Source organism: Humulus lupulus, chromosome 8, assembly GCF_963169125.1.
Source record: "Humulus lupulus chromosome 8, drHumLupu1.1, whole genome shotgun sequence".
Classification (NCBI taxonomy): Eukaryota; Viridiplantae; Streptophyta; class Magnoliopsida; order Rosales; family Cannabaceae; genus Humulus; species Humulus lupulus.
The window spans coordinates 24,209,259-24,233,480 of NC_084800.1; the positions used below are offsets into that span (position 1 = coordinate 24,209,259).

The 24,222-nt window shown below is 34.1% G+C and overlaps 5 protein-coding genes across 8 annotated transcripts; 3 read left to right on the plus strand and 2 right to left on the minus strand.

The window, feature by feature from the left end:
* Positions 1 to 3,015: 3,015 nt before the first annotated feature.
* Positions 3,016 to 4,629, minus strand: LOC133796404 (protein TOO MANY MOUTHS). Its single transcript, XM_062233897.1, has one exon. The coding sequence runs from the start codon at positions 4,597 to 4,599 to the stop codon at positions 3,115 to 3,117; it is 1,485 nt and encodes a 494-aa protein (XP_062089881.1). The 5' UTR covers positions 4,600 to 4,629; the 3' UTR covers positions 3,016 to 3,114.
* A 911-nt stretch (positions 4,630 to 5,540) lies between these two features.
* Positions 5,541 to 7,466, plus strand: LOC133793595 (protein DOG1-like 3). The gene is made up of 4 exons (XM_062230908.1): positions 5,541 to 5,646; positions 5,879 to 6,024; positions 6,393 to 6,951; positions 7,044 to 7,466. Exons 1-4 carry the CDS (start codon positions 5,636 to 5,638, stop codon positions 7,204 to 7,206), a joined length of 879 nt encoding a protein of 292 aa, XP_062086892.1. The 5' UTR covers positions 5,541 to 5,635; the 3' UTR covers positions 7,207 to 7,466.
* Positions 7,467 to 9,547: 2,081 nt separating this feature from the next.
* Positions 9,548 to 12,349, plus strand: LOC133796406 (uncharacterized). Of its 3 annotated transcripts, none has more exons than XM_062233900.1 (5): positions 9,548 to 9,976; positions 10,571 to 10,700; positions 10,924 to 11,141; positions 11,399 to 11,572; positions 11,902 to 12,349. In XM_062233900.1, exons 1-5 carry the CDS (start codon positions 9,809 to 9,811, stop codon positions 11,986 to 11,988), a joined length of 777 nt encoding a protein of 258 aa, XP_062089884.1. In that variant the 5' UTR covers positions 9,548 to 9,808; the 3' UTR covers positions 11,989 to 12,349. The 3 variants fall into 3 exon arrangements, with proteins under 3 accessions (XP_062089884.1, XP_062089885.1, XP_062089886.1); XM_062233901.1 differs by having other exon boundaries at positions 10,930 to 11,141; XM_062233902.1 differs by having other exon boundaries at positions 9,549 to 9,976; positions 10,933 to 11,141.
* Positions 12,350 to 13,129: 780 nt separating this feature from the next.
* LOC133796405 (uncharacterized) lies at positions 13,130 to 17,897 on the plus strand. Of its 2 annotated transcripts, none has more exons than XM_062233899.1 (11): positions 13,130 to 13,644; positions 14,311 to 14,379; positions 14,566 to 14,658; positions 15,013 to 15,134; positions 15,620 to 15,815; positions 16,078 to 16,253; positions 16,514 to 16,643; positions 16,764 to 16,924; positions 17,209 to 17,303; positions 17,380 to 17,471; positions 17,602 to 17,897. In XM_062233899.1, exons 1-10 carry the CDS (start codon positions 13,327 to 13,329, stop codon positions 17,439 to 17,441), a joined length of 1,422 nt encoding a protein of 473 aa, XP_062089883.1. In that variant the 5' UTR covers positions 13,130 to 13,326; the 3' UTR covers positions 17,442 to 17,471; positions 17,602 to 17,897. The 2 variants fall into 2 exon arrangements, with proteins under 2 accessions (XP_062089883.1, XP_062089882.1); XM_062233898.1 differs by having other exon boundaries at positions 13,131 to 13,644; positions 17,375 to 17,471.
* Positions 17,864 to 18,584, minus strand: LOC133796408 (uncharacterized). The gene is made up of 2 exons (XM_062233903.1): positions 18,293 to 18,584; positions 17,864 to 18,143 (listed from the first exon to the last, which is right to left on the minus strand). Exons 1-2 carry the CDS (start codon positions 18,512 to 18,514, stop codon positions 17,952 to 17,954), a joined length of 414 nt encoding a protein of 137 aa, XP_062089887.1. The 5' UTR covers positions 18,515 to 18,584; the 3' UTR covers positions 17,864 to 17,951.
* Between the last annotated feature and the right edge of the window lie 5,638 nt (positions 18,585 to 24,222).

The window sequence follows — 24,222 nt, forward strand, 5'->3', positions numbered from 1 at the left end:
TATATATACATCTTCTTTTTCTTCTTCTCAATTCTTTCTTCTTCTTCTTCTTCCGTCTTTCTTATTCTTTTTTGTATTGCATATTTGATTTTTCTGGGTTTTTTTTCTTCTTCCAAATCTGTTTAAATAACCAGGTACCATGACATCTAATTCATTTGATTCATATCTGATTTTTTCTTTCATATTTTATTTTTCTGGGTTTTTTTTTTCCAAATCTGTTTTAGTAACCAGGTACCATGACACCTGATTCATTTTATTCATATATGATTTTTTTAGACCTAACTGTAACTAGTTACAATAACGATTTATTTAGATTATTTTGTTTAGATTTGATTTTGTTTTCACACCTAACTAAGTAACCAGGTACCATGGCAATTGGTTCTTTTTTTTAGATTTGATTTTTTTTTCAAACATCGCTGTAACCGGTTATGATCATGGTCAGTTTAGATTTTTTGTTTGAATCTCATTTTTTTCCAAGTCTGGCTAAGTAACTGGTTACCACCGCAACTGTCTCTGTTTTTTTTTTTCGTTTTTTTTTCAGACCTAGTTGTAACCAGTTACCTTCAAGATCAATTTAGTTTATTTTTTTTCATATCAGTTTTTTTTTTCCAAATCTGTTTAAGTAACCAGGTACCATGACGCCTGATTCATTTTATTCATATCTGATTTTTTTTAGACCTATGAGTAACCAGTTACGATAACGATTAATTTAGATTCTTTTGTTTAGATTTAATTTTGTTTTTACACTTTACTAAGTAACCAGGTACCATAGCAATTGGTTTTTTTTTTAGATTTTGATTTTTTTTTCAAACCTTGCTGTAACCAGTTACCATATCTTCCTACTAAGCTTTGAGCCTCTCAGCCATTTTTTCTTCTCCTCATTCTTCAGTAGTTTAATTCATCCCCCATCCTCTTCACAAAACCTCCATTAAAATTCCTTTCTTTTTACTCAGTTCAATATATACATATATATATATATACATATTTTTTCCACAGATAGATCTAATCTAATCTTAGCTAGATGATACTAACAACCAAAACCAGTAGCTGAAGATGTCTCCAGTACTCAGTGAAGTTCTTCTTTCTGAGTATATGATAAGCTCCAGCCCCAGATCTAGCCTTGCCCTTCGCCAACCTCCCCAGATTTTTGCATCGCGAGCATCACGATACCATGACCATGCCTGAGCGCCTCTGCTTGCCCGTCGACGGGGATCGACATCTGCCTTGGAGCTTGCTGCAATATTGACGATGCAAGAAGAAGAAGAAGAAGAGGAAAAGGCATACAAGAAAGAAACGTGGAAAAGGAATCACAAATTGATTTTCATTTTAGACTTTAAGTTTAATTAAATTGTTTTATTAAGTTGTCATGGAGTCTGAGTGGTCCTTTGTCAGTCTCTCTCTGTGTGGCAGGTCAAGGAAGAAATAGATTAAAATATTTTATCAAATATAAATAATAAAAATTAACACGAATAGATTAAAATTATAAAAATAATCTCAAAATAATAAAAAATAAGTATAAAAGATAAAATATGGTATACAAATAAAGTTTTACAAATATATGGGAAAAAAACTCACATAAAAATGTAAATAAAAAAAATATGCCATAAAAAACTTTCAAAAAAAAAACTACCATATTTTTCAAAGGTTATAAAAAATTTACATATTTGGTGTAATTTCCTCTTTGTTAAACGAGTTATATCAGTCAACCCAAAAATGACAAAAACTCATTTATGGTAAATCCAAACCTATCAAGTGCGAGTTTCGAATCTTATTATCGTCTCAACCCTGTTTTGCCGCCTCTAATCATGTACTAAGATATGTTACTTTGACTATCCGTACAAGGAAGTGGGCTTGGAAAGCCCAAAAAATTCTAATTGAATTAGACAAAACCTTCCTCAAACAGCCCAATATGGAAAACCGCTAGCCCATAAGAGCTTGACTCTCTTATTTTTTTTAAACGAGCTTGACCCAAGTAGTCAGGCCTACATTTCTTTTGTTTGATTGAGGATTATAGAAACGAATAATTTAAATAAATTAACAGCACCATTTTTTATATTAAAAATAATTTTTTTACGGAATTTTTTTTTATTACTTTTACAGGTTTTAGTATTTGTATAATATATAAATTTGGTATGGGATATGCTGAAGGAGGCTTTAGTCAACAATTAGTTAAAAAAAAAAAGATATAAAGCGAGCATGTGCTCATATTGTTTTAACTTGGTCTAAAATTGGGTTAGTCCACAATTATAGTATTTATCAAAGTATCTCATGAGAGTGTATTCTTACACCATCTTTAGTGTATAATGTAAATTTTATGTTAAATTTAGGACAAAAAATAAGTTAATATTATATTTAGCTTACTATTTGTAATTATGCTCCAAGTCACAAGATACAAATTAAATAAAAAAATAATTATTATTAATGATTATTTAATATTTATTGAGAATATATAATTTGTTTTCATTTTTTTTAGTCCAAATATAGTGATATGATAAATATGTGATATTTTAGAACAATGTATATCAAATTTGTTATGTGTTAAAAGTTGTACCAAACTTAATATAAAATACAGCATAAGTTAAATTACTTTTTTTATTTACCATAATGACACTAATTATTATGAATTTTACGTTTTTTATTTATTATATTATTATATTTTGGATAATAAAAGAATAAAGAAAAAAAATTTGTGTATATTTTTAACAAATATTTCATCATTAATAATAATTAATATTTTTTATTTAATTTGTATATTGTGCATTAGAGTAATAGTAAACATTTAACTCTTTTTTTTTTTGTCATATTTGACACTAGAGATGGTGGCCTTACAAAAATCAAGCTCTCTAAAATTGATAAACCCTTTGTTTATAGGAGGTAACTTTGTCATCGCAGCTACCTCTTAGCTTATTTGGACAATTTCAATGAATGGCTTATGTGGCTTTTTATGTGTACACGTGTACTAACGTGATTGGATTTATTTAAATATCTTTTTGAAATAAAAAATGATGAACATACTTGTACCTACAAAAAAATATTATAACATACTTGTAAGACATCTAAAGAAAAACACTAGAGTGTACAGCCGGTGTGTGTTATAGTTACAATCCAATCTTCTTACAACAAAAGCACAAGAATGAAAGATATAACTATCTGAAGCAACAAAGCACGAATAGAGACTTGATGAACTGTACTATATGATACGTTAGCTGAGTCAAGCTGAGTAGTAAACATATGTTGAACCGTTCTACCCGAACCGGGTTTGGGCATGTCACACAGACCGATACCAGAATTAAACGACGAATCCAAATAGTCATCGAGACCACTATTCCCACTAAAACAGAGCCCTGAGTTGTTGTAAAGCCTTAGCTTCTTTCTCATTCTCCAAACCAATTCTCTCCCAAATGGAACTTCCCCACTTAGCCAATTGTCGTTTAATCTCAGCTCACTTATACCTTTCAGCTCTTTCAAACTTGTGGGAATCGAACCGTTGAAGTGGTTTCCATCAAGATGAAGTACTCGAAGATTTGGCAAGTGGCCAAGCGAAGCAGGGATTGGACCACGCAAGTTCATGTTTGATAGAATCAACACCATTAAACTCTTCATTCCCTCGAACCCATCACCGGGAATCGTTTCCGACCCCATTGGATTCCCTTTGAGAATCAAAGCTTGGAGAGAAACTAAGCTCTTAAGCGAGCCTGGTATTGGAGGACCCGTGAGATGGTTGTAGCTTAAATCGATAAGAGTAAGATCTTTCAAGTTATCTATCGAGTCGGGTATTGAACCCGTCAATCGATTTCGGCTAAAATCGATCTTTATCAACGAACGACAAGTTGTTATCCCAGAAGGAATCGAACCCACAAGAAGATTTTGGCTCAAATCGATTATACTCAACACAGGGAAGCTGAAGTTGGGTATCAAACCGGTTAATCTATTCGCGCTCAAATCTAACGACCATAAACCGGTGACTCGGTTCAGAGAGTCCGGAATTGACCCGTTGAAGTTATTTTTATGGAGATCAAGAACTCTTAACCGGGTCAAGTTACCCAATTCAGTAGGGATGTGACCCACGTGCCCGTTTTCTCTGAGCACCAAGGTCTGAAGCGTTGGACCCAACTGACCCAAGAACGAGGGAATGGGTTGAGGCTTATTGGTCAAACAACGGTAGAAGAAAAGGGTTCGAAGGTGTGGAAGCTTGGTGACGGAGGGTGAGATATGAGAACGGGTCGGGTCACAAGTGGGGAACGCCGTATCGTCTGATAAGGCACCGAACGACAACGAAACGACGTGAAAGACATTGTCCTTGTCTGGCATACACTCAATGCCGTGCCACCGGCCACGGCAGACGTCGGGTATGTCAGTGGCCCAGTCGTTGCCGGTAGCCCTCATGATGTCGTACACCGCTTCTTGCTCTTTCGGGTCGGTTCGGGCTCCGTCGTTGCTGTTCATGGAAAACCCGGTTTGGGGTCCATCTATTAAAGCCGACGGCACGCCCGAGTCGGACATGATGACGGTGAATGGCCTAGAAAGTGGAAGAAATGAAAGGAGAAAGAGAAAGAATGAGAGATAAGTTTGTTTGGGTGTCGAGAAAATTTGAGCCATTTTTTTGAGTGTGTAGGAGGGAGTAATGAGGGGTGTGTGTATATTTATATGTAATATATATTAATGGTTGGTGAAGAGAACGAAGAGAGTTAGTTATTAGGTTCACGAGAAATGGAGGACACTTGCAATAAATTTTTATGTGCATTTATGTGTTCACGGGATCTATACTTGTTCTTAGTATTTATGATATGGAATATAGATTGTGGTATGCTAAAAATGTATAATTGGCTTAGATTTTGTAATGTAGTATATAATATAACATATACATTTAAATATTATATATAATATATTTATATCCATATGTCTATACTATGTTTTTACTCGATTCTAATGCAACTCCGATCTCGGTTATAGTAAGTTCTTACTTGACTTGTTAGTTAATCTGCTACGTTCTTGTAACCTGGAATTGACTATTGTATTAAGATTATTGTAGTTTTCAATCAGATCGTGTTTTGTTGTTATAATTTTTCTTGGGTAGATTTTAAGGTAGAATGGAGGGTTCTGAACGTTCTGCCCATTGTTGTTTTAAATTTACTGTCGGTTGTTGGTTGTGGTTTTCTTAATTCACATATTATTGTCGTTTTCTGCTGTGTTGTCGTTTATATGCTTTTTTGTTGTCTTTCAAAGTTATTGTCGTTCTCGCCACACACCCCTAAAAATATATATTGTCGTTCTTACCTGATTTATTCAGTTTCTTGTCATTTTTCAAAAGGACTACATCTCATGTTGTCTTTTTCATTCTTCTTGTTCAGATAAAGCCCAATTGTTCAAGATGGGCCCAATTCACACAGGATAGGCCAAAAGCCCAATCACAGAACTGACCCATTAAATCAGCCCACGTTTAGGTGCTCACCGAAATGACCAAATTAACCTTACTGTTTAACTTGTATTCTCAACAACGTTTATATCTGACTTAATTCTTTTCCGCTCTTTTACACAAGCTCAGTTTTCCCGGCTTGAAGGAAGACGACGGGAAAATAGTTAAAGAATGCCTTCAAGTTCAACTACAAAGCTGCCATAGGAAGGAACCAAAAGAATGAGTGCAATGTGAGCTCTCTCATCCATTATTACTTTTTATTTTAGAAAGATCAAATATGAGGAAATGTGGGATTTTTTCAAAAGTTCTTAAAGATTCTTATCGTTTCTTTTCTTGCCGGAAAAACAATCATAATCATACTTTATTTTGTTTTTTTCTTGTTTGGTGGAACTTTTTTCTCAAGTTTTCTTCTTCTTTTTTTATTATTATTTTTGTATATGATGAGAAGTCAAACTTTTTCAGGAAGCACTTTGAAGAGAATGACTATGGACAAAGAAAAGAAAATGGGTTGACGTTAAGTACAGAAGAAGATTGTGACGATGAGAGTGATTGCTTAGCAGAGATACTCGACTGCATTAACCTGTATAAACGAGATTCAACCAAACGAGGTAAAACCCAGAAGTGTTAAAGAATACCCATTTCTGAAAATGTTAAAGAATGAAGAATATTATGGTTTTTAATTTCATTTTGGAAAAATTATTAACAACCCATTTGCATAGACACATAATTGTGGCCATAATAGTATATGTCCAAGAACCCAATTGACTAATCATGCCATTTCAAAAGGGTACCTAGCTTATATACCACCCAATCAGATTGGCATACAAACTCTAATTCTTATACATGTGCATGTGCTATTTTTCTATAACGCATATTGACTTTGTATATGAATGAATACATATATGTTTATATATACATTGGATGGGTTGATTCTGTTGCTGACAGTAAATCTGTAAATGTGGACTACCAAGTGAAGAGGTCTCCTGGGAGAAGTATGGCCAATGGAGGCAAGAACAAAAGAACAGAGCTGCAAGACTAGAGAAGCAGCTAAAGGCAAGGTGGGAACTTGAGGAACTAATAGAAGAACAATTGAGCAGCTTCCATGCCCACTACAACCGAGCCATGGTCCCAAACCGACTCAAGGACATCTCCCAAATCCTCATGCCTAAATGGGCTCCAACATATGAACTGGCTGCTATGTCATGGCTAGGAGATTGGCGACCCTCTGCCATTTTAGACCTTGTGCGTGTCCTTGTCCGCTCATCCACATCGTTGCCATCATCTTCGTCATCACCATCCTCATTCTGCGGTTCCGATTCTCCTGGCGCCGAACAGCTCTTGTCACAGCTCATTAATGACATTCGCATTGAAGAGACAATAATCGATGAGGAGATGGCTGAGATTCAAGCCACTTGTATTCTTCACCTTCCCTTTGGCCCCATGAACATTAAACCAGGTGGAGCTGGTGCCTTGACTTGTGTTCAATCTGTGTTCAAGAATATTGAACGGGTTATCACTAAAGCCCAAAAACTCAGGTGAACTTACTACTACTTCTCTCACTGAGAACTATATATCAAGCTTATTTAGAACACTATAAACATAGATTTGTTCATTTATGTTATTATAGGTTCAAGGCATTGGAGTTGGTGTTAAAGAAGGTATTGAGCCCCATTGATGCAGCAGAGTTCTTAGTAGCGTTTGAGGAAATTCAAGATACGATTCACCAGTTTGCAGTGAACCATAGGCAAGAAAAGGGTCCAGTCTCGGTGGTGCCCTTTAAGGCCTCTTGATCATCATGTGACCAAAGCCAAAGTCCTCGCATACCTTGAATTATCAGAAATCTTGTTCTTTTCAGAAGAAGAACTCTATTTTGGTCGTCACTTCATAGGTAATATATTGTCTAGTGGAACAACATTGTGTTGTTCTAATAGTTATGTGAAAAAAGGTATTTTGTAACAGATTTATGAAGTTTTCCTTAAAAAAAATGAAATCTGTTCGAATATTTTGTAATGAATATCATATTATCTAGTAGTGATTACTTTGTTTATTATTAGTTTTTGAAAAGGATGACCCTTGCTTTTTTTTTCTTGAAGAAATTTAATTTAGTGATCATATATATCTAGTTCACTTTAGTTATAAGTATGGAAATATAGTGATGCATACAAATTATACCGATAGTTTATAATTTTTATTCTGTTTGCATTCAATTACCGTTATTTTAATTAATTAACCAAACAAATTATAGCTTAAAAAACGCAAATAGAACTTTTTTAGAAGAAAGAAAAAAAATCTTTGACACATATAAATGTCAAGATTATTACCGTTGTAGTTAACAAAAAAATAAATGTAAACTTGGTAACCGATTAATCCACTATAGTTGTTTTAGTGGAAAAAAAAACTTAGGGGCTCATTGGTTTGTAATTTAAAAACAGTTGTATACTAATTAGTTGAGTATTTTAAGACACGAAATCTAAATATTGTATTAAAAATTTAAAGCTAAAACATTCAAATCGTTGTCTCAACAAATATTTTCCTACTCTTGGATTCAAGGATTACTAACTAATCATAAATAGGGCTTTTTAAAATTCGAACACGACACCCAATCGCATTTTAAAAAAAATCAATTTTTGGATATAAAATTTAAGGGGACTTCTTATATGTGGTAATTATATTTTTTCTCGCTCTGAGACTTCTATCATGGTCGTTGATTTGATATTGTATGGAGTGATCTGAGTTGTCGGTTTATTTTTTGGTTAGGAATAAAAATAATAAACTTTAATCGGCCACGCAGAATTAACTCCTACAGAATTAGTGTAAAAGTAAGCATATTTAAAAAAAAAATTGTTTGCAAAATATGAAGTCTTGGTCCACAAGTAGCATACCGAGACCAAAATGAAGACACAACCTGAAAAATGGTGCGGAGGGATTAGATTTTTAGCTCTTCCATTTGCGATTTTCAAGGAGAAATGATTCTAAGGGATATATTTTTTTGGGAGCGACTACAACTTTTTTTTTATTTTTACAATACTGGTGCATCATATTTTATTTTTGGTATTTTGATAGATATAATCCCAAATTTTTTTATATGACGGTGTACATTATAAGTATTTAGAATCTCTTGCAAATTTTCAAGAAATTCTGAATAGTTTACGAAATCAAAAACAGAGTTTAAACGGTCAAATTTTACACGCGTACACAAAAAAACAGGCACGCGTGCAATAGACAGTTTAGACTCTGTCTTATTACCATCATTTATTCAGAATTTTTATAAGATGTTCTAGATAGGTATAATGTACATCATCATATAAAAAAAATTGAAATTATAACTATTCAGGTACCAAAATAGAAAAAAAATATAACGATGTTGCAAAACAATGAAATGTATTATAATCACTCCCTGTATTTTTTTTTTTAGTATTGTTAATTGACGTCGATCTTCACTACCAAGAACAATGGTTGAACTTCACTTCAGATTAAGGAGTACTTGCCGCACCTACCCCTCCCTCCACTTGACTAGAAGAAATCTCAATAAACCTTTTAAAATTTCATTTTAATTATGTGGTTTATCCTCATCTCCCTTTTTTTTTTTCTACTTGAGTATAAAATAACCTCAAAATTAGAAAACTATTATTGCATACATTTTCATTTAACATAGTTCCTATGTACATGCTTTTTTTTGTTGATAAAAGGAAAAAAAAAATATTAAGTACCAATATACAATGAGACACACATTAGCGTTCAATATAAGATGAATGGACCGATTTTTCAATCAAATTGGTCCATTCATTTTCATATCAACGACCACGAAAAAAACACCACTCAAAAGCAAAATTGATGCCTCAAAAAAGAATACCCCTAAAATTTAAATTATTATTTCAGATGCATTCTTTCAAAAAATAAACATTTTTTTTTGGGGCAAAAAAAATACACATTTTAATCACACACCCATCATTGTTTCAAAAATATATTATATTATCTATAGGGTCCACACAAGTTTCTTGGAGACTGACGTGGCACTTTGACCTGTCTGATATACTAATGTCTACGTGCTTATATGCGCGTGGCATACACTGCCATCTACCCTCTACCTCATCTCATCACCGCTCAAATATAAAAAGCACGAAACACCAACCAATGCTTTACTAGCGCAGACTTAAAAAAAAAGAAGGGGAAAACTGAGAGGAGACCTAACCCCAAAGAAAACCCAAACCCTGAACGAAAACCTCACCTCGTCATCTTCTTCTTCTTCTTCTTCTTCCAAAACCCTAACCCTAATTATATTGTTCTGGTTAATCGGATCGGTGCTCTGGGCGATTGGGATTGGAAAGGGTAAGAGGAAGAAAGAGAGAAAGGAGAAGAAGAAGGACCGAAAAGTTTGTCTGAGATTGAACGATGTCTGCAGCTGTGTGCGGAAGTAAGAGATCCTTCTTCGAAGATCTTCCTCCATCGCCTCCTCTTTCCAAGAGGCTACGTTGCTCTTCTTCAACCTCTCCCATTCGCTTCTCGGCCCCTTCGCTCCTTGATCAACTACAGGCCGTCTTTCCTAACATGGACGCCCAGGTATTGTCTCCCTCCCTCTCAGTTTTGTGTTTGGATTATGATTTTACCGTGGAAGTGGTGTGGTTTTGTATATGAATCTGTATGGTTTTTTATTACATGTCAATCTGTTTGGCTGTTGAGAAAGTTGATGAGAAGAAGGCATCTGAAGATCTTTTGCAGTTTAACATTGTTTTATATATGTACAATTACTATTCTATTTATTTTACCAGATTAATTTAGTGATTGACTTGCTCTATCGGTTTTTTATGATGAAACGGGTACCATAAAAAAAGTTTTGCATTTTAAGTGTCGTCGAATTTAGGATTTTTTGTCATTTGCTGCTCGAATATGTATGGATTCATTTTCATGGCAACCTAAATAAAATTTGGGGATGTATTTAATCTTTTAATTTTAATTTGAATGATTGAATCATTTCTTTGGAATTCGCTACTGTGAACCGAAGAAATCATTCTTTTCTTTCTATTCACGTTATTATTTATATATATGTATTCATTTTTGGGGAGCTTGGAAATGGCTTTGCCTTAGCATTCAAATTAATTTGTGTAGTTGATATAATTCTTATGGAGACTCATAATTACTTAATTTACCTTTCAGCTTCTTGAGAGAGCCTTGGAAGAGTGCGGAAATGACTTAGACGCTGCCATCCAGAGCCTGCGCGATCTTTGCCTACGATCAGAGAAGAACCCAGATTCTACCGAGATACCAGATGCACCTGTGGAGAAAGGTGATATTTATTTTTTCCTTTTGAGTGAAGGTTGGAGATGCTTGGTGTACTGTAAAGGGTTTTCGTTTATCAGAGTGCATCGTTTTTCAAACACATTAGAATAACGTTGTGAGATTCTTAGACGCATCAAGTTATTTGCTGTTTTTTTTAAAAAAAAATAAAAAATATTCTTGCTTCTGCTTTAATTGTCTGATATGTAAGTATCTCATATTTTTATGCGAAGTTGTAGCAGGTGTCAATGATGGAGGTGTTGCTGTTTCTGAAACTCTGTCAGCTCAACTTCCTGTGGACGGTGCAGAATGGGTTAGCTTGTTCGTCAGTGAAATGATGAATGCCACCAGTCCTGATGATGCGAGAGCCCGTGCTTCTAGGGTACTTGAGATTTTAGAGAAATCCATAAGTGCCCGTGCTGGTGCTGAGGCGGCCCAAACTTTTCAAAAGGTGAATATCTTGTTTGTACTCACACTTGCACATTTTCTTATCGTAGCTGTTATAGGATGTTCAACAAGTTTCTTTGAGAGGTTGGTTTTGACATTTTGAGATGTCAAGGAGAAACTTTCAGGTGATGTTTAATGGTGAAAACCAATGTATCAAACCGTAAGTATTATGTAAAGTCTAGTTACGAATTATATACTACGTTATATTGGTTATAAGCATTGCCATTCACAAATTTTAATTATGGTTTTCTATAAATGCAGGAAAATATGCTGCTGAAGGAACAACTTGATGGACTTATAAGGGAGAATACAATTCTGAAACACGCTGTGGCTATCCAACATGAACGCCAAAAGCAATATGAAGACAAGAATCAAGAATTGCAGCAGTTGAAGCAGTTGGTGTCTCAGTATCAAGAGCAGTTGAGAACTCTCGAGGTCAGAACTCAGAATGAAAACTTACCACTTATTTTACTCAACCTCAACCATTTTTGTCCTGTTGTGGTCGGAACCAAATAGTGAATAATTTGGTTGCACATCAAATTTCTTTTATCATAGTGCTAAAGTTGTGGAATAAAATAATTTCCATAATATGAAACGCAATCAAACTCAAAGTCTCGAATCTCATTTAGTCCCACTCAAGTCACACCACATGTGCTATAGACTGTAGCAAACGTAAAAAAAATGTCTTGTGAGATCTCGATAGGCGTACTGCATACTAGCTAACTAACTAATACCCCTTTTTTTTTGTGATTCTGGTGGCGCAGGTGAACAACTATGCCCTGACAATGCATTTAAAGCAAGCTCAGCAGAGCAACTCCATTCCCGGACGGTTCCATCCTGATGTCTTCTAATTAAGAAATCCAAGTCTTTATCGTTTTCGTCAGTAGAATGAATGCTGCCCTGCCTGCCCAACCCTCCTTTCACATTGTGTCTGTTAAGTGTGTAGCGAATGTAGATTGAGGCTCTGTCTTTATGTCTTTTAACCAAAATCCCCAGTTCAAGGCCGACGCTTGAAAGGCTCACTCAATCATCCCCACACCCTTCACTTTCGTGTGGAATGTTATAGTAATCAGCCAAATTTGTCGACCAGTTTCGAAGTTGCATGAGTAGATTCTTCTTTCCTGTTATATTTGGTGAGATGTGTTGTATCTTATCTATTATTGTGAAATTATTATTATTTATTTATACAAATTTCAAGAGGGTTTTTATTAATACTAAATTGAAAAAAAAAATCACGTTGGAGCTAAATTTGACGACAATGATATTAATTTTCATTATCCTCATTTTAGTGAGCTACATACAACATCTTACACCCGTTTTGTTTGCAAGATTGTAGAAGATTTTGGTATATTGATTTTTCTTTTTTCTTTTTCAATCAACCAGTAAAGCTTACAATTATTGAAACTGAACCTTGAATCACTTTAGAAGTGAGTAGCAATTTTTTTTTTGTGTTTAAACAGAGTACGAAAGAAAAAAAAAACAGACTACGAAGGAAACAATTTGCTTTCTTAGATTGATTGGGCATTGGAATATTAGTGAATGTATCCCACCGTTAAATTATAAACAGAGAAAAAAGAAAGAAATAAAAAACTTAGTACAATCGAGAGTTATGACCCTAAATTCCAATATGCAATATTTTTTTGATACTTAAAATATTACTTAGATAGGTGGGAGTTGGGACCTTAAGAAATATATTAATTACTATAAAAAAGAAACCTATGATGATCAAACGAAAAAAAAACTAAGAATATATGAATAAATCAGAAGATCACAACACCAACGGTAATATTCATCATCAGTTTTAGTATCGCATGTTCTTTTAATAAATAATAAAAGTAAATATTTGGTTAAAAATAGCAACTAATTATTAATTTGGCGAACCAAGTTGGCAAAAAGTAAAATTGAATACATATTATGAAAAATAAAAAATAAAAGGAAAAGAAGTTGTATTAAAACAAAAACGTGTTGTATAAAGTCGCACCACACAACACATCTTTTGGTTGCATCTTTCTCTTCTCTCTCTCTCCATTCCCTTCTTCCATCCGTAAAAGGCCAATAACCTTTTTTTTCATTTTCTCTCCCGAAGCCCGAACTAATATGAAACTTTTTAGGGACTGTTTCTTCTCATTCTCACTCTCATAGAACTTGTATCAAACACTTAGAGACCAGCGGCATTTCCCGGCGCTTCAATGGCCGCCGCCGCCGCCATCTCTTTCTCAATCCTTCCTTCATCTTCACTCAGCTTTGTCTCCGACCGCCCTCGCCTTGTTACCTCACCAACAACTTCTCTCTTTTCCTCTTCCTCTTCTTCGTTCTTGTCGCACAAAAGCTTAATTTCCCTTCATTCTTGTTCGCCCCATTCGAAGCTTTATACAAGAAGGCTCTGTGCTAAAAGTGGATTTGGGTCCGTGATTACTGCTTCGGGGGACTATTATGCCACTCTCGGTGTTCCGAAATCTGCCTCTGGCAAGGAAATTAAGGCTGCTTATCGAAGGTTAGCTCGCCAGGTACTGATGTTCATTTCGTGTTTTTATATTTCAGAAATTAAATTACCCACAGCATTTATCCAATCTTTTGTTTTTTTGCCATGGGTCCTATCAATTTAATGTCGTATTCTTTATAACGAAGTAAAGCAGTGCATAACAATCACTTATTGTCAAGTTTGATTGATACAATAAAAAATAACGAGAGCTAAATGAATTTAGGATCTGTAACACATACTAGATTGCAAACAGCTTTAGTGTATTTGGCTCGCTTTTTACATGTTGAATGGAACATTTCGTAGGGTGTGTTTAGTTGGGATTTCATTTTTTTTCTTTCTTTGTGATAGCTTAGAGAGGTTCTCGCCTTATTGAAGTTCATTGTCTCCAAGATCAGTAATTTATTTGTCTAATAATGTAATGTAACTTAGGTAATTGGCATCCAAGTTTTATATAACCTTTCAAAATTTAATATATTGACCTTTGTATAGTTTTTTATGTTTTCATCTTAGACACACACAGAACACTTATTGTATAAAAATCCTTGTTTGGTAGGTAAGGCATTTTCCAGTGCTAATTGCTGTCATATCTTACACAAAAAAATCCGGTTCAGTTCTATTATTTCAATAACTAATAGTACATGAAGAATACATAATGTCAATCTGATCTTCCACATGTTCTTTTGCTTTCAAGTACCATCCTGATGTCAACAAGCAACCCGGAGCAACTGAGAAGTTTAAAGAAATCAGTACTGCATATGAGGTATGCAATCTGACCTTCCATGCGTTATTTGTTTGTTTGTTTGGTTTTTTTTTTTTCAAAAAAAAAAAAGAATAACTTCAAAGAGATTAATGCAGTCTACTCTCTTCACCTCCTCCCTAATTTTCTTTTCTTTTCTTTTCACATTTATGATATCGTCTTTTGAATTCTGAAGTACAACGCTATCAGGTGCTATCAGATGATAAAAAACGAGCTTTATATGATCAATATGGAGAAGCTGGAGTTAAGAGCACAGTAGGAGGAGGATCAAGTGCCTATACGGTATTTCATGTTCTTGTTGGATGTGCATGTTATTTAGTTGCCTTAAATCAGACTAGTGACAGTTACTAGAGCGAATATGTTTGAGCAAAACTTAATCACTGTAATTGGGCGTCTAATGCAAAGGATTGGAACTTCCCTCTTAGTTTCATGGTTCAGTTACATATTTCTCTCCTAGAAAGCTCTTTTTTTTTTTTTTTTACTTGAGTGGCAAACATTTTTTATTTTTTACGTTAAAGAGTAAAAATTAGGTGTACCAGAAACTATGAAACTGTGTAGGCCCCCTCATAATTAGCTTGATTATATTGAGTACTATAGCTAAGCTTATTCTGATTTCTTTTCCTCACATGTTGGCAGACTAATCCATTTGATTTATTCGAGACATTTTTTGGACCAAGCATGGGTGGGTTCCCTGGTATGGACCAAGGTGGATTTGGAACACGCCGTCGTAGCACTGTTACTAAGGGTCAAGATATACGGTGAGTTATAAAATCTTTACAATAATAACGTTCATTTTCTGTGAATAGTCATGAGAAAGGAATTTTAAGTTTCATCTGTTGCTGTGAATATCATCTACTATTGTGAGAATGTTGATTTGGATGGTTCTATAAATAGCAACTTGAGGGTGTCAAAGAATTGCTCATGATATATGCAATTGAAAAAAAGACTAGTGTAGTTTAATTGTCTCTGTCAATCTTACATTATATCATATAACATATATCCCATTGGAACTGTTCAAAACGTATCATAATATTTTTGCAACTTCCAAGAATAATTCTTTTGTTGCACATCTTCTAGTTTGCAATCTGATATATTCCATAACTGGTTGAAAAATATGCACCTTTTCCATTAATTTAGTCATCCTTGAAAAATATGTGCCTTTTCCTTTTATTTAGTCATCCTCGTGTATCAAATTAAATTCTCTTTTTGATAATTATTTGACGCATGATTCAAATATGTGCAGATATGACATCTCTTTAGAATTTGCGGAGGCTATTTTTGGAGCAGAGAAAGAATTCGAACTTTCTCATCTGGAAACATGTGAAGCTTGCACTGGAACTGGAGCAAAACTAGGCTCCAAAAATAGGATATGTTCAACTTGTGGTGGGAGGGGTCAAGTTATGAGAACTGAGCAAACTCCTTTTGGAATGTTTTCCCAGGTAATGCATCGCTATTTTTTCCCATATATCTGGACATGTCTCTGCATTATAGGCTCTCATATCGAGATTAGTTGACTTGTGTTAATTTTGGGTCCCACCTGGTTGGATGGATCGTTATTTTATATGTTGATACTTGCTCAGTCACATCCGTTTTTACCATTTATTTTACAATCTTAGTTTTCTTCTGTTAATGTAAGTTTTCTGTATGACAATCTGTGGTGGAGATAATGATCTAACAGTTTTTTTCCCCTGCAAACTATAGGTTTCTGTATGTCCAACTTGTAGTGGAGATGGTGAGGTCATTTCAGAATACTGTCGAAAATGTTCAGGCGAAGGACGCATTCGGGTGAAGAAAAATATTAAAGTTAAAATTCCACCTGGCGTTAGTACTGGCAGTATTCTGAGAGTTGCTGGAGAGGGTGATGTTGGACCAAAAGGGTATGTGGTTAACTTTCCTTGTTGTAATTATTATGTGAGTGATTGAAGAAGAATGTTCCACTTTTTCTTTGGGGTTGAGTGTCTACTGGTTTAATAGTTAATGTAGATGCCAATTTCATATAGTCAATTTCCACTTAACTTTGTCATTTTTTATAGGATTTCTAAACTACTTAACATCAATTTGTTGTGCATTTTGTAATTTCAAAAGATGTCACTTAGTTACATGGTTCAGAAGCTATTTTAACTTTGCATTTCATCAGGGGCCCTCCTGGAGATCTTTTTGTATATCTTGACGTGGAAGAGATAGCAGGAATTCAAAGAGATGGGATAAACCTCAATTCCACAATATCTATCAGTTATCTTGATGCCATCTTGGGGACTGTCGTTAAGGTATGGTATAGTATTTTTATTCTGAGCCATTTTATATAAGTAGAAGATAGCAATGCTAAGTGTAATGTCTCATCGGTACTTTGCATGCAACCTGTTGATGGAATTCTGGCGTTTTATCAGGTGAAGACGGTTGAAGGAATGACTGAACTTCAAATTCCACCAGGTACCCAACCTGGGGATACTCTCGTTTTGTCAAAGAAAGGTGCACCAAAATTGAACAGACCATCAATACGTGGTGATCATCTATTTACAATCAAGGTTGCCATTCCAAATCGTATTAGGTATAGCATAAGCTTTCCTTCCCTCTCTTGTTATGGGTTCTCTTTGATTTCTTCTGCTCAAGGATTAGAGAGAATGTTGGGAATGTGATGAAGTTGAAGGGAGTATTTAAACTTACGATGCTTGAACTGGGCTATTGTTATGAAAACAACTTCTAGATGCGTAGCTCGAAATTCACTCAAGAAATAAATTTAGCAAAATGATATCACACGAGTGCAGATGGAAGAGTTGATTGTAAACTTGAATTAAAGTTTTCTCTTTCATATTTCCTTTCCTATATTTACAGTTCCAAGGAGCGCGAATTGCTTGAAGAACTAGCTTTACTGAAAAATACCAATGCCAGCCGCCCAAGAACTCGCCAACAACCTCGGCCAGTTAGTAGTAAGTAACATGATTGTAGTAGCTCTGTACTTGGGTTTGTGTGGATTTCATATTATGTTTTGTTTCTGTAGCTAAGAGTACAGAAAGTCCAGTCGAGAGCGTCGAAGAGAAAACAGAGGAATCAGGAGATCAGGATGACATTTTGCAGAAGCTAAAGGACTTTGCTGGGTAATAACTTCTCTCCTTTGACATATACTTTCTTATTTGTGCTCTGATTATATGCAAGCAAGTCTTGTATTCCCCATAACATAAAATCTAATACGTACCCTCATATCCCATGTATTCTCCTATTTGGCAGCTCTGTTGCAAATGGAGCTCTAAAATGGCTGAAAGACAACCTCTAGGCTGGGATTTTCATTCGGTGAATTCGAACAGACAACGGCTCCCCCCACCTAACGGAGGCTGACCTTTCTGCCCTGGGTCTCTAAGGACTGCAGTGGCAGATAATTTTTTTTTATGTCTTTGTAACTTGTAAATCTTAGAAACCCAACAAGCGAAGTAATACTAAATAGCCATCTGCTCTGCATTCATAGTTTGATATGCATTCAAATTTTGAATAGAGACATAATACACGAGGCAAGTTTTTTATTTTTACTCCAATATCCATTACAGAATGAGTTCGTAAGAGAGTTTAAAAGAAAAAAGTTTCTAGCTTGGTTCTTCTTTGCGACTTTGATTGATTAGAAGCAAAACAGCTATAATAACAGGAGAAAGTATGATGAATAGAGCCTCCGTGAGGTTGGGTCTGGTTATATCTGGGAAAACTACGCTTCCATACTTGATTACACCAGCACCTACGATAGACCCAGTTGCCAATCTCCCCAAATAAGCCAAATCCTCCTGTAAACAACAAATCAAATGCCATGCCATGCCATGAAATTCCATTTCATGTTATGGTTCATGTCAAGAAAGAATAGTAGAAACAAACTCATCTAATCTCATCTGGGCAATGGGTAATCTAAGAAACTTGCTACAGAAGAGAGAGAGACCTTAGAGGCGAAAGCGCTGTCATTGGTATCTTTCTCTTCTTTTAGAGCTCTGACGAAGGAGGAGCCTTTGGGCGTGGTCTCAAATGAGTGCCGAGAAAATGGCAGTGGAAGTGGGGCTAGCTTTGTGGAAGCCATGGCCTTGTTTGGTGTCCTTAGCCGCCAGTGGTCGGAGCTCGAGCAGTAAAGCTTGGATGCCGTGGTTGATGCGGTCGCTGCTAACATTATTTCTCTTTATCTCTTTGTTGGGCAGAGTCGAGAGTAAAGATAACTAGTTCTTTCTCTGCCCCTCTTTCTAAAATATATATTTTATATAATTAATAAAACAAAAAATATGTATGAGAGCTCATTTTTTACTCAGTTAAAAGCTGTGGTAATTTAATTCCCGATTAAAATTCATTTTCAAAATAATAATTTTAAAATATTAGTTATAATTTGAATATATTAATTTAATTTTTTAAAATATTATTTTAAAATTAAAATTACTGTAAGATTTTTTTATCAATTGTTAGAACATGCTTAGTAAATAACACATGTAAGAAGATACACAATAATGTATTATTTTTTTTATAAAAAAATCAATACCATTAATAAAAAACATTAATCTCAAGAATATAAATAATATGAAAAAAAAACTACATAAAGCAGAATTATTGAACTATATACTTAAATAAATAACTAGAGGTCGTAATATGTGTTAAAATAAATAAATAGAATAACTGAATATTATATTTGTAATTTTTTTTTGTTTGAAAAATTAGTGATATATTTGTTATATGGTCGATAAATATTTAATACTAGATTTTTTTCAACAACTGCATTTTAAAATTAAATAATTTAAAAAGATATTTTTTTAATTCGAAACTTTAATTTAACAAAAAAAATCTAAAGCTATATATATTTTTAAATACAGTTTTAAATTATATAAAAAAACACAAATATCAAAACCAATTCGATCCTTTACAAAATCTGGCCCACACAGCCCAAACATAAATTTAAAATAATAATAAATAAAGTGGAAATTACATTTTATATAGACTTTTAATTGATATTTTAAAAAATATGGCTTTTTTTTTCATCTTAACTTTTGTATGGCTTTTTATACTTTTTTATCACTTTTGTGGTTTTTTTTCCCATATTTTTGTTAAGATGTCTTATTATGCCATATATTGTTTCTAATGATTATTTTTTAATTCCAGGGGTAGTTAGGTAATTTTATTTTATGTAATTTTTTAAAATTTTACAAAGGTAGTTTTCTTTTACTTTACCTTTTCCGATCAGTTTTTTTCCCTTTGTTTCCCGAGCGTTTTTTCTTTTTTTTTCTTCAGATGTTTGCATGCGATTTGGGTTTGGTGATCGGGGTTTGTTGATGAGTATTTTGGTGTGATTGGAGTTGTTTTCGGTCATCGTAGTTGTTGTTTAGGAGTTTGGTCGACTGCATTTTTCAGAAACTTTGGTGAATTTTCTTGATCGTTGTCGGAATGCGCCGTTCTCCTCGAACTCCGACGGTTCCTGCCGACAATGAAGGAGCTAACGTTAAGGTATCGTGTTTCTTTCAGTGTTTTGGTTTGGTTGTTAGTTTGATTTTTGTTTTTTTGAGTTGGAATCGTATATTTATTTGTATGTTGTTTTCATTGTTCATATTTTCAATTTTTGTATTTATATTTATGTTTTTTAAGGGAGGTAATGTTGGTTCTTCATCAACAAGTGTTGATGGCTGTTTGCGTTCTTCCCCTCAAGTTAAGGGTTCTTCAAGGATCAAGAGAACTGCTGCTGGGATAAAGAAAGATCGTCAGAGTAGAGTTAAGGTACCTAGTTACCTTGATTTTTTTTTTCCTATGTGTATATGTATGTTTTTCTTTTTTGCTGCATCTTTCCCTTGAGGGAAATCTTATATGATATTTGTAATTCCCACATATATGATTAATATCATATGCCTTCATCTTTATATTAGATTATGATGAAACTGGCTCTAACTTGCTGTAACTTCAAGTTTAGAGCATGTTTATATATATATATATATAAATATCTTAATGTGTGTTTGTGTGTGGTTTTGTCAATTAAATAATGATAAAACTTGCTCATACTCCTTGATGTATACTACTGATTTCATACATTGCCAGTTCGACATTTATCAAAGTTCAAAGTAACTAGGTAACTAGAAAAACATGCATATAAAACAAAGTTCAAAGTGCATTCTAGAGGTATTGTTTTCTGTTTGTGGTGCTTTGTTTCTTTGATATGGTTTGAGTGTATGATTATGTTTAGTTTTTTTTGTCATGTGTTCTCATGTGGTCCCTAGTTTTTTTCAATTGATTTACTTTTATCATTTGTTGTTATTTTAATGTTTTTAAGTTTCCCTGTTATCTATGTTATGCCCTTACTGTTTCTTTTTTTATAATTTTTTTTTGTTTTTTTAGGTTCCTAGTTAATTGTTGATGTTTAGTGTTTTTTTTTTTAAAGTTAATAGTTTATATGTGTTTGGCCTTGCTTTTCTTTCTGTGGTTCCTGTTTAGTTTGTATGGTTTAATCGTATTATTATGTTTCTTAAGTTTTAGTGTCTTGTAATGTGTTATCATGTGGTCCCTAGTTACTTTTGTGTTGATTTTATTGTATAATTTTTGTTTAGTTTAATGTTAACTTTTCATTTTTCTGTATGTTTTCCACTTTTCTTTTTATTTTATTTTTTATATTTTTTTGTTGGATTTATAGGTACCGAGTTAGTTGTTTACATTTATTGTTTTATAATAGGTACCTAGTTACCTTGTTTGTTTTCCCCCCTTCATATTATTCATAGTTTCTTTATTCTGTTTACTGTTATGTTATCAGTGTGTAATTGATTCTCATGTTTGTTTTTAGGATGCGCATTTCAGAATTAAACCTGACAGGCGTTTTGGAAGTAAAGTCCAACAGTGGAATAAGCCGTCTGTTATTAGTGAGATTAAGGCAGTTTTAAGTTCGAAACAAAAAGCAATGTTTCGAAGAACTCCTTTTGGTCACTTTTTGGATATGCCTGATATTACATTTCAGGCACAGTTATTTCATAGTGTTTTGCTTCGGGAGGTTTATCAAAAAAATGAAGAATCCGAGTTTTGGTTTAACTTGGGTGGCACATTAGTTAGGTTCTCAATCAGTGAGTTTCCCCTGATTACTGGTTTGAAATGTGTGGGCAGTGTTGACTTCGGGATGTTCAAAGAGGCTGATTTAGGGCTTAGGAAATCTCTTTTTCCATTGTACGAAGGTAAACCCAGGAAGGAAGAAAAGCTTAGGAAAGAGGAGGTTGCATGTGCATTCAATGATAAAAACTTGAAGAAGAAAGGTGATGAGGTTGTCGTTAAGTTGGCTATTGTTCATTTGTTAGCCAATTTTTTGTTCGGGACTCAAACTGAGACTCGTGTTGACAACTCATTCTTTGCCATGGTTGATTCCAATTTTGCTGAGATGAAGAAGTTTGCTTTTGGGAAAGTGTTGTGGCAAAGAACTAGATGTGTGATGCGGGCAGTTTTGAAAGATAGGAACGCCATGTATGATTGTGTTCCTAGGAAAGCTAATGGATCACTGGATAACTATAGTTATAAGTGCTATGGTTTCCCTATTGCTTTCCTTATATGGATATATGAGACAATTCCCTCTTGTTCTCAAGCTTTGTGTAGACGGGTTAATTGTTTGTTTCCAAGGATTCTGAATTGGACAAGCAGGGGAAGTGTGTCATATCAGTATTTGGTTGATAACGTTCTGTTGGAGGAAGATGTATTGATTTTGTTTTTTTTTTCAATTTTTTTTTTTGTCGTTTTCTTTCTATTTTTTATTATGTTTGTTTTATAGTTGGGTAACTAGTTACTTTGTCACAGTTATTTTTGTGTTGCCTGTTTTTTTTTAAAAAAAATTGATTCTTGCAGTATGATGTTAATGTCATAATGCCTGCTACTGAAGAAATGAGACTGCCTATTCTGAGAGGGTTGTCTTTTGAAAGCAAGTTTTTGCCGACAGATCCACCCGATGACGATGCTGCTAGTTCCTCAGATATGCATCAGGATCTTATTGCCATTCAATCAAAATTGGTTGAAGTGCAAGATTCGCAGAAGTCTATATTGATTGCAATTTCTGAATTGAAGGCAGCCTTTGCATCTGATTTTGCTTCTGTTAAATCTTTGTTGGATGGTATTAAGGCATCTATGGCAGCAGCTGGTAATCATAATGTTGGTGGAGAGTTTGAAGATCCTATGCATGCTGAGGCTTCTTCGGAGGTAACTGGTTTCTGTTGTGGTGTGTGTTTCCCTTTTATGATGTCTATTTTGTTTAAAAATTGCTGGTTTTTGTATTTTTTTAAGATTTTTTTGATGGTCATTCCTCTGGGGGTTACCAAAATGTTGATATTGGTGAGGAGTTAGGGGCTGATTTGGAGCATTCCGTTCAGATTGCTTCACAATTTTTTTCTACTGTTAAAGTAAGATCTTATTTTCGTTTTTTTTTTTGTTTAAGCAATTGGTTTTTTTCCTCTGTGTTTTCTTGTTTGTAATGTAGTATTTTTTTTGTATATTTTTTTTTTTTCAGGAGCCAATTAAGGTTGACTCAAGTGTATGCTCAAGTCCTCAAACTCCCACATTTCATGTCTCTAATGCAATATGGAGAGTTATTAATGATTCAGTTGAGAGGCCACTTAAAGAGAGTAGTTCTTTGGAGGATAAAAGTAAGTGGTCAATTGTGAAGTATGATGATGCACAAGCAGTTGATACTGGACTGATTTTGGGAAGGAAAAGGCAAGCGAAGCCAAGCGCTGTTGTAAAATCTCCTTTCTTAACAAAATTTGGATCTTCTGAAGTTGGCGTGAAACAAAAAAGAAAGAGGACGATATTGGATAATATTTGTCCCTTTTCCAATGAACTTGGTGATAATCACACTAAAGAACAGCTGTCTGAGTTTGATTCCTAGATTAATCATGGTTTGAAGAAAATGAACAAGTATGTATAACCATTATTTGTTTTAAAGTTTGTTATATGTGTTATATGTATGATTAATTTGTTAAGCTTTTTATTTTGTTTTTTATTGTATTTTTCAGGTTTAAAAAATATGATGATAATTCTGTGGACCCACCAATTAATTTCACTTTTGTTCGTATTTCTGAGAAGGTTTGGTTTCATAGCCTTTATTTCTCTGGGCAATTCATTGATTCATCGGTGAGATTCTCGCTTTTTTAATTTATCTGGTTTTTCATGTTGGAGTTTTTTTTTTTTTTTTACAAGGTAATAAGTCTGGTGATCTATTTTATGCTATATATTATGATGTTATTGGGTACCCAGTTACCTTACTGTTTGCTTTGTTGTAGTTCATTGGGTAACTGGTTACCCAATCATTGTAACTGGTTTTTGTGTTGATGATGGTTACCAGTTTCCCCTGTGTTAAAAAGTTTTATTGTCTGTCATAGTAGATTTGTTTCTACCCATATCATTTTATAATCATGTATTTTATTTATTATGCAGCATATTGATGTGATGATGTGTTACTTGAGGAGAAAGGTTAAATTGTCTACAGATTTGAAGAGAAGAGTATCTACGACTGACACTTGTTTTGGGCAAAACATAGTGTTTATGTATGAAGATTTTAAGAAAAAAGGTAGTGGCACATTTAAAATAGATGAGAGATGCGTTGCTTTGAAGATAATTAAGGGGGAATCCATGTTTTGTGCAACTCATTGGAATTTGCTTGATGATGTTGTCATGCCTGTTAATGTGAATGGTCTTATGCACTGGATTTTGTTGCACTTTAATGTACAGCACAGATCTCTTACGGTGTATGATTCAATGTCTGGTGCAAAGCATGAAAATCAGACTTTACCTGTCGTTGAGGCATTTGCTGTTTTGATTCCTCTTCTTCTGGAGATGATTGATTTCTATGTTTGTAAAGATATTCATCTTGATGTTAGCCCGTATGAT

Excerpts from the sequence above, each read along its gene's own strand:
- LOC133796405 (XM_062233898.1), top strand. The coding sequence starts at position 13,327 with ATGGCCGCCGCCGCCGCCATCTCTTTCTCAATCCTTCCTTCATCTTCA. Across the intron at positions 13,645-14,310 it reads ATCGAAGGTTAGCTCGCCAG|TACCATCCTGATGTCAACAA; the intron begins GTACTGATGTTC and ends TTTGCTTTCAAG. Across the intron at positions 14,380-14,565 it reads AAATCAGTACTGCATATGAG|GTGCTATCAGATGATAAAAA; the intron begins GTATGCAATCTG and ends CAACGCTATCAG.
- LOC133796408 (XM_062233903.1), bottom strand. The coding sequence starts at position 18,514 with ATGTTAGCAGCGACCGCATCAACCACGGCATCCAAGCTTTACTGCTCG. Across the intron at positions 18,144-18,292 it reads ACAGCGCTTTCGCCTCTAAG|GAGGATTTGGCTTATTTGGG; the intron begins GTCTCTCTCTCT and ends TGTTGTTTACAG.
- LOC133793595 (XM_062230908.1), top strand. Across the intron at positions 6,025-6,392 it reads ACGAGATTCAACCAAACGAG|AGGTCTCCTGGGAGAAGTAT; the intron begins GTAAAACCCAGA and ends TACCAAGTGAAG. Across the intron at positions 6,952-7,043 it reads ACTAAAGCCCAAAAACTCAG|GTTCAAGGCATTGGAGTTGG; the intron begins GTGAACTTACTA and ends ATGTTATTATAG.
- LOC133796404 (XM_062233897.1), bottom strand. The coding sequence starts at position 4,599 with ATGGCTCAAATTTTCTCGACACCCAAACAAACTTATCTCTCATTCTTT.
- LOC133796406 (XM_062233900.1), top strand. The coding sequence starts at position 9,809 with ATGTCTGCAGCTGTGTGCGGAAGTAAGAGATCCTTCTTCGAAGATCTT. Across the intron at positions 9,977-10,570 it reads TTCCTAACATGGACGCCCAG|CTTCTTGAGAGAGCCTTGGA; the intron begins GTATTGTCTCCC and ends TTTACCTTTCAG. Across the intron at positions 11,573-11,901 it reads AGCAGTTGAGAACTCTCGAG|GTGAACAACTATGCCCTGAC; the intron begins GTCAGAACTCAG and ends CTGGTGGCGCAG.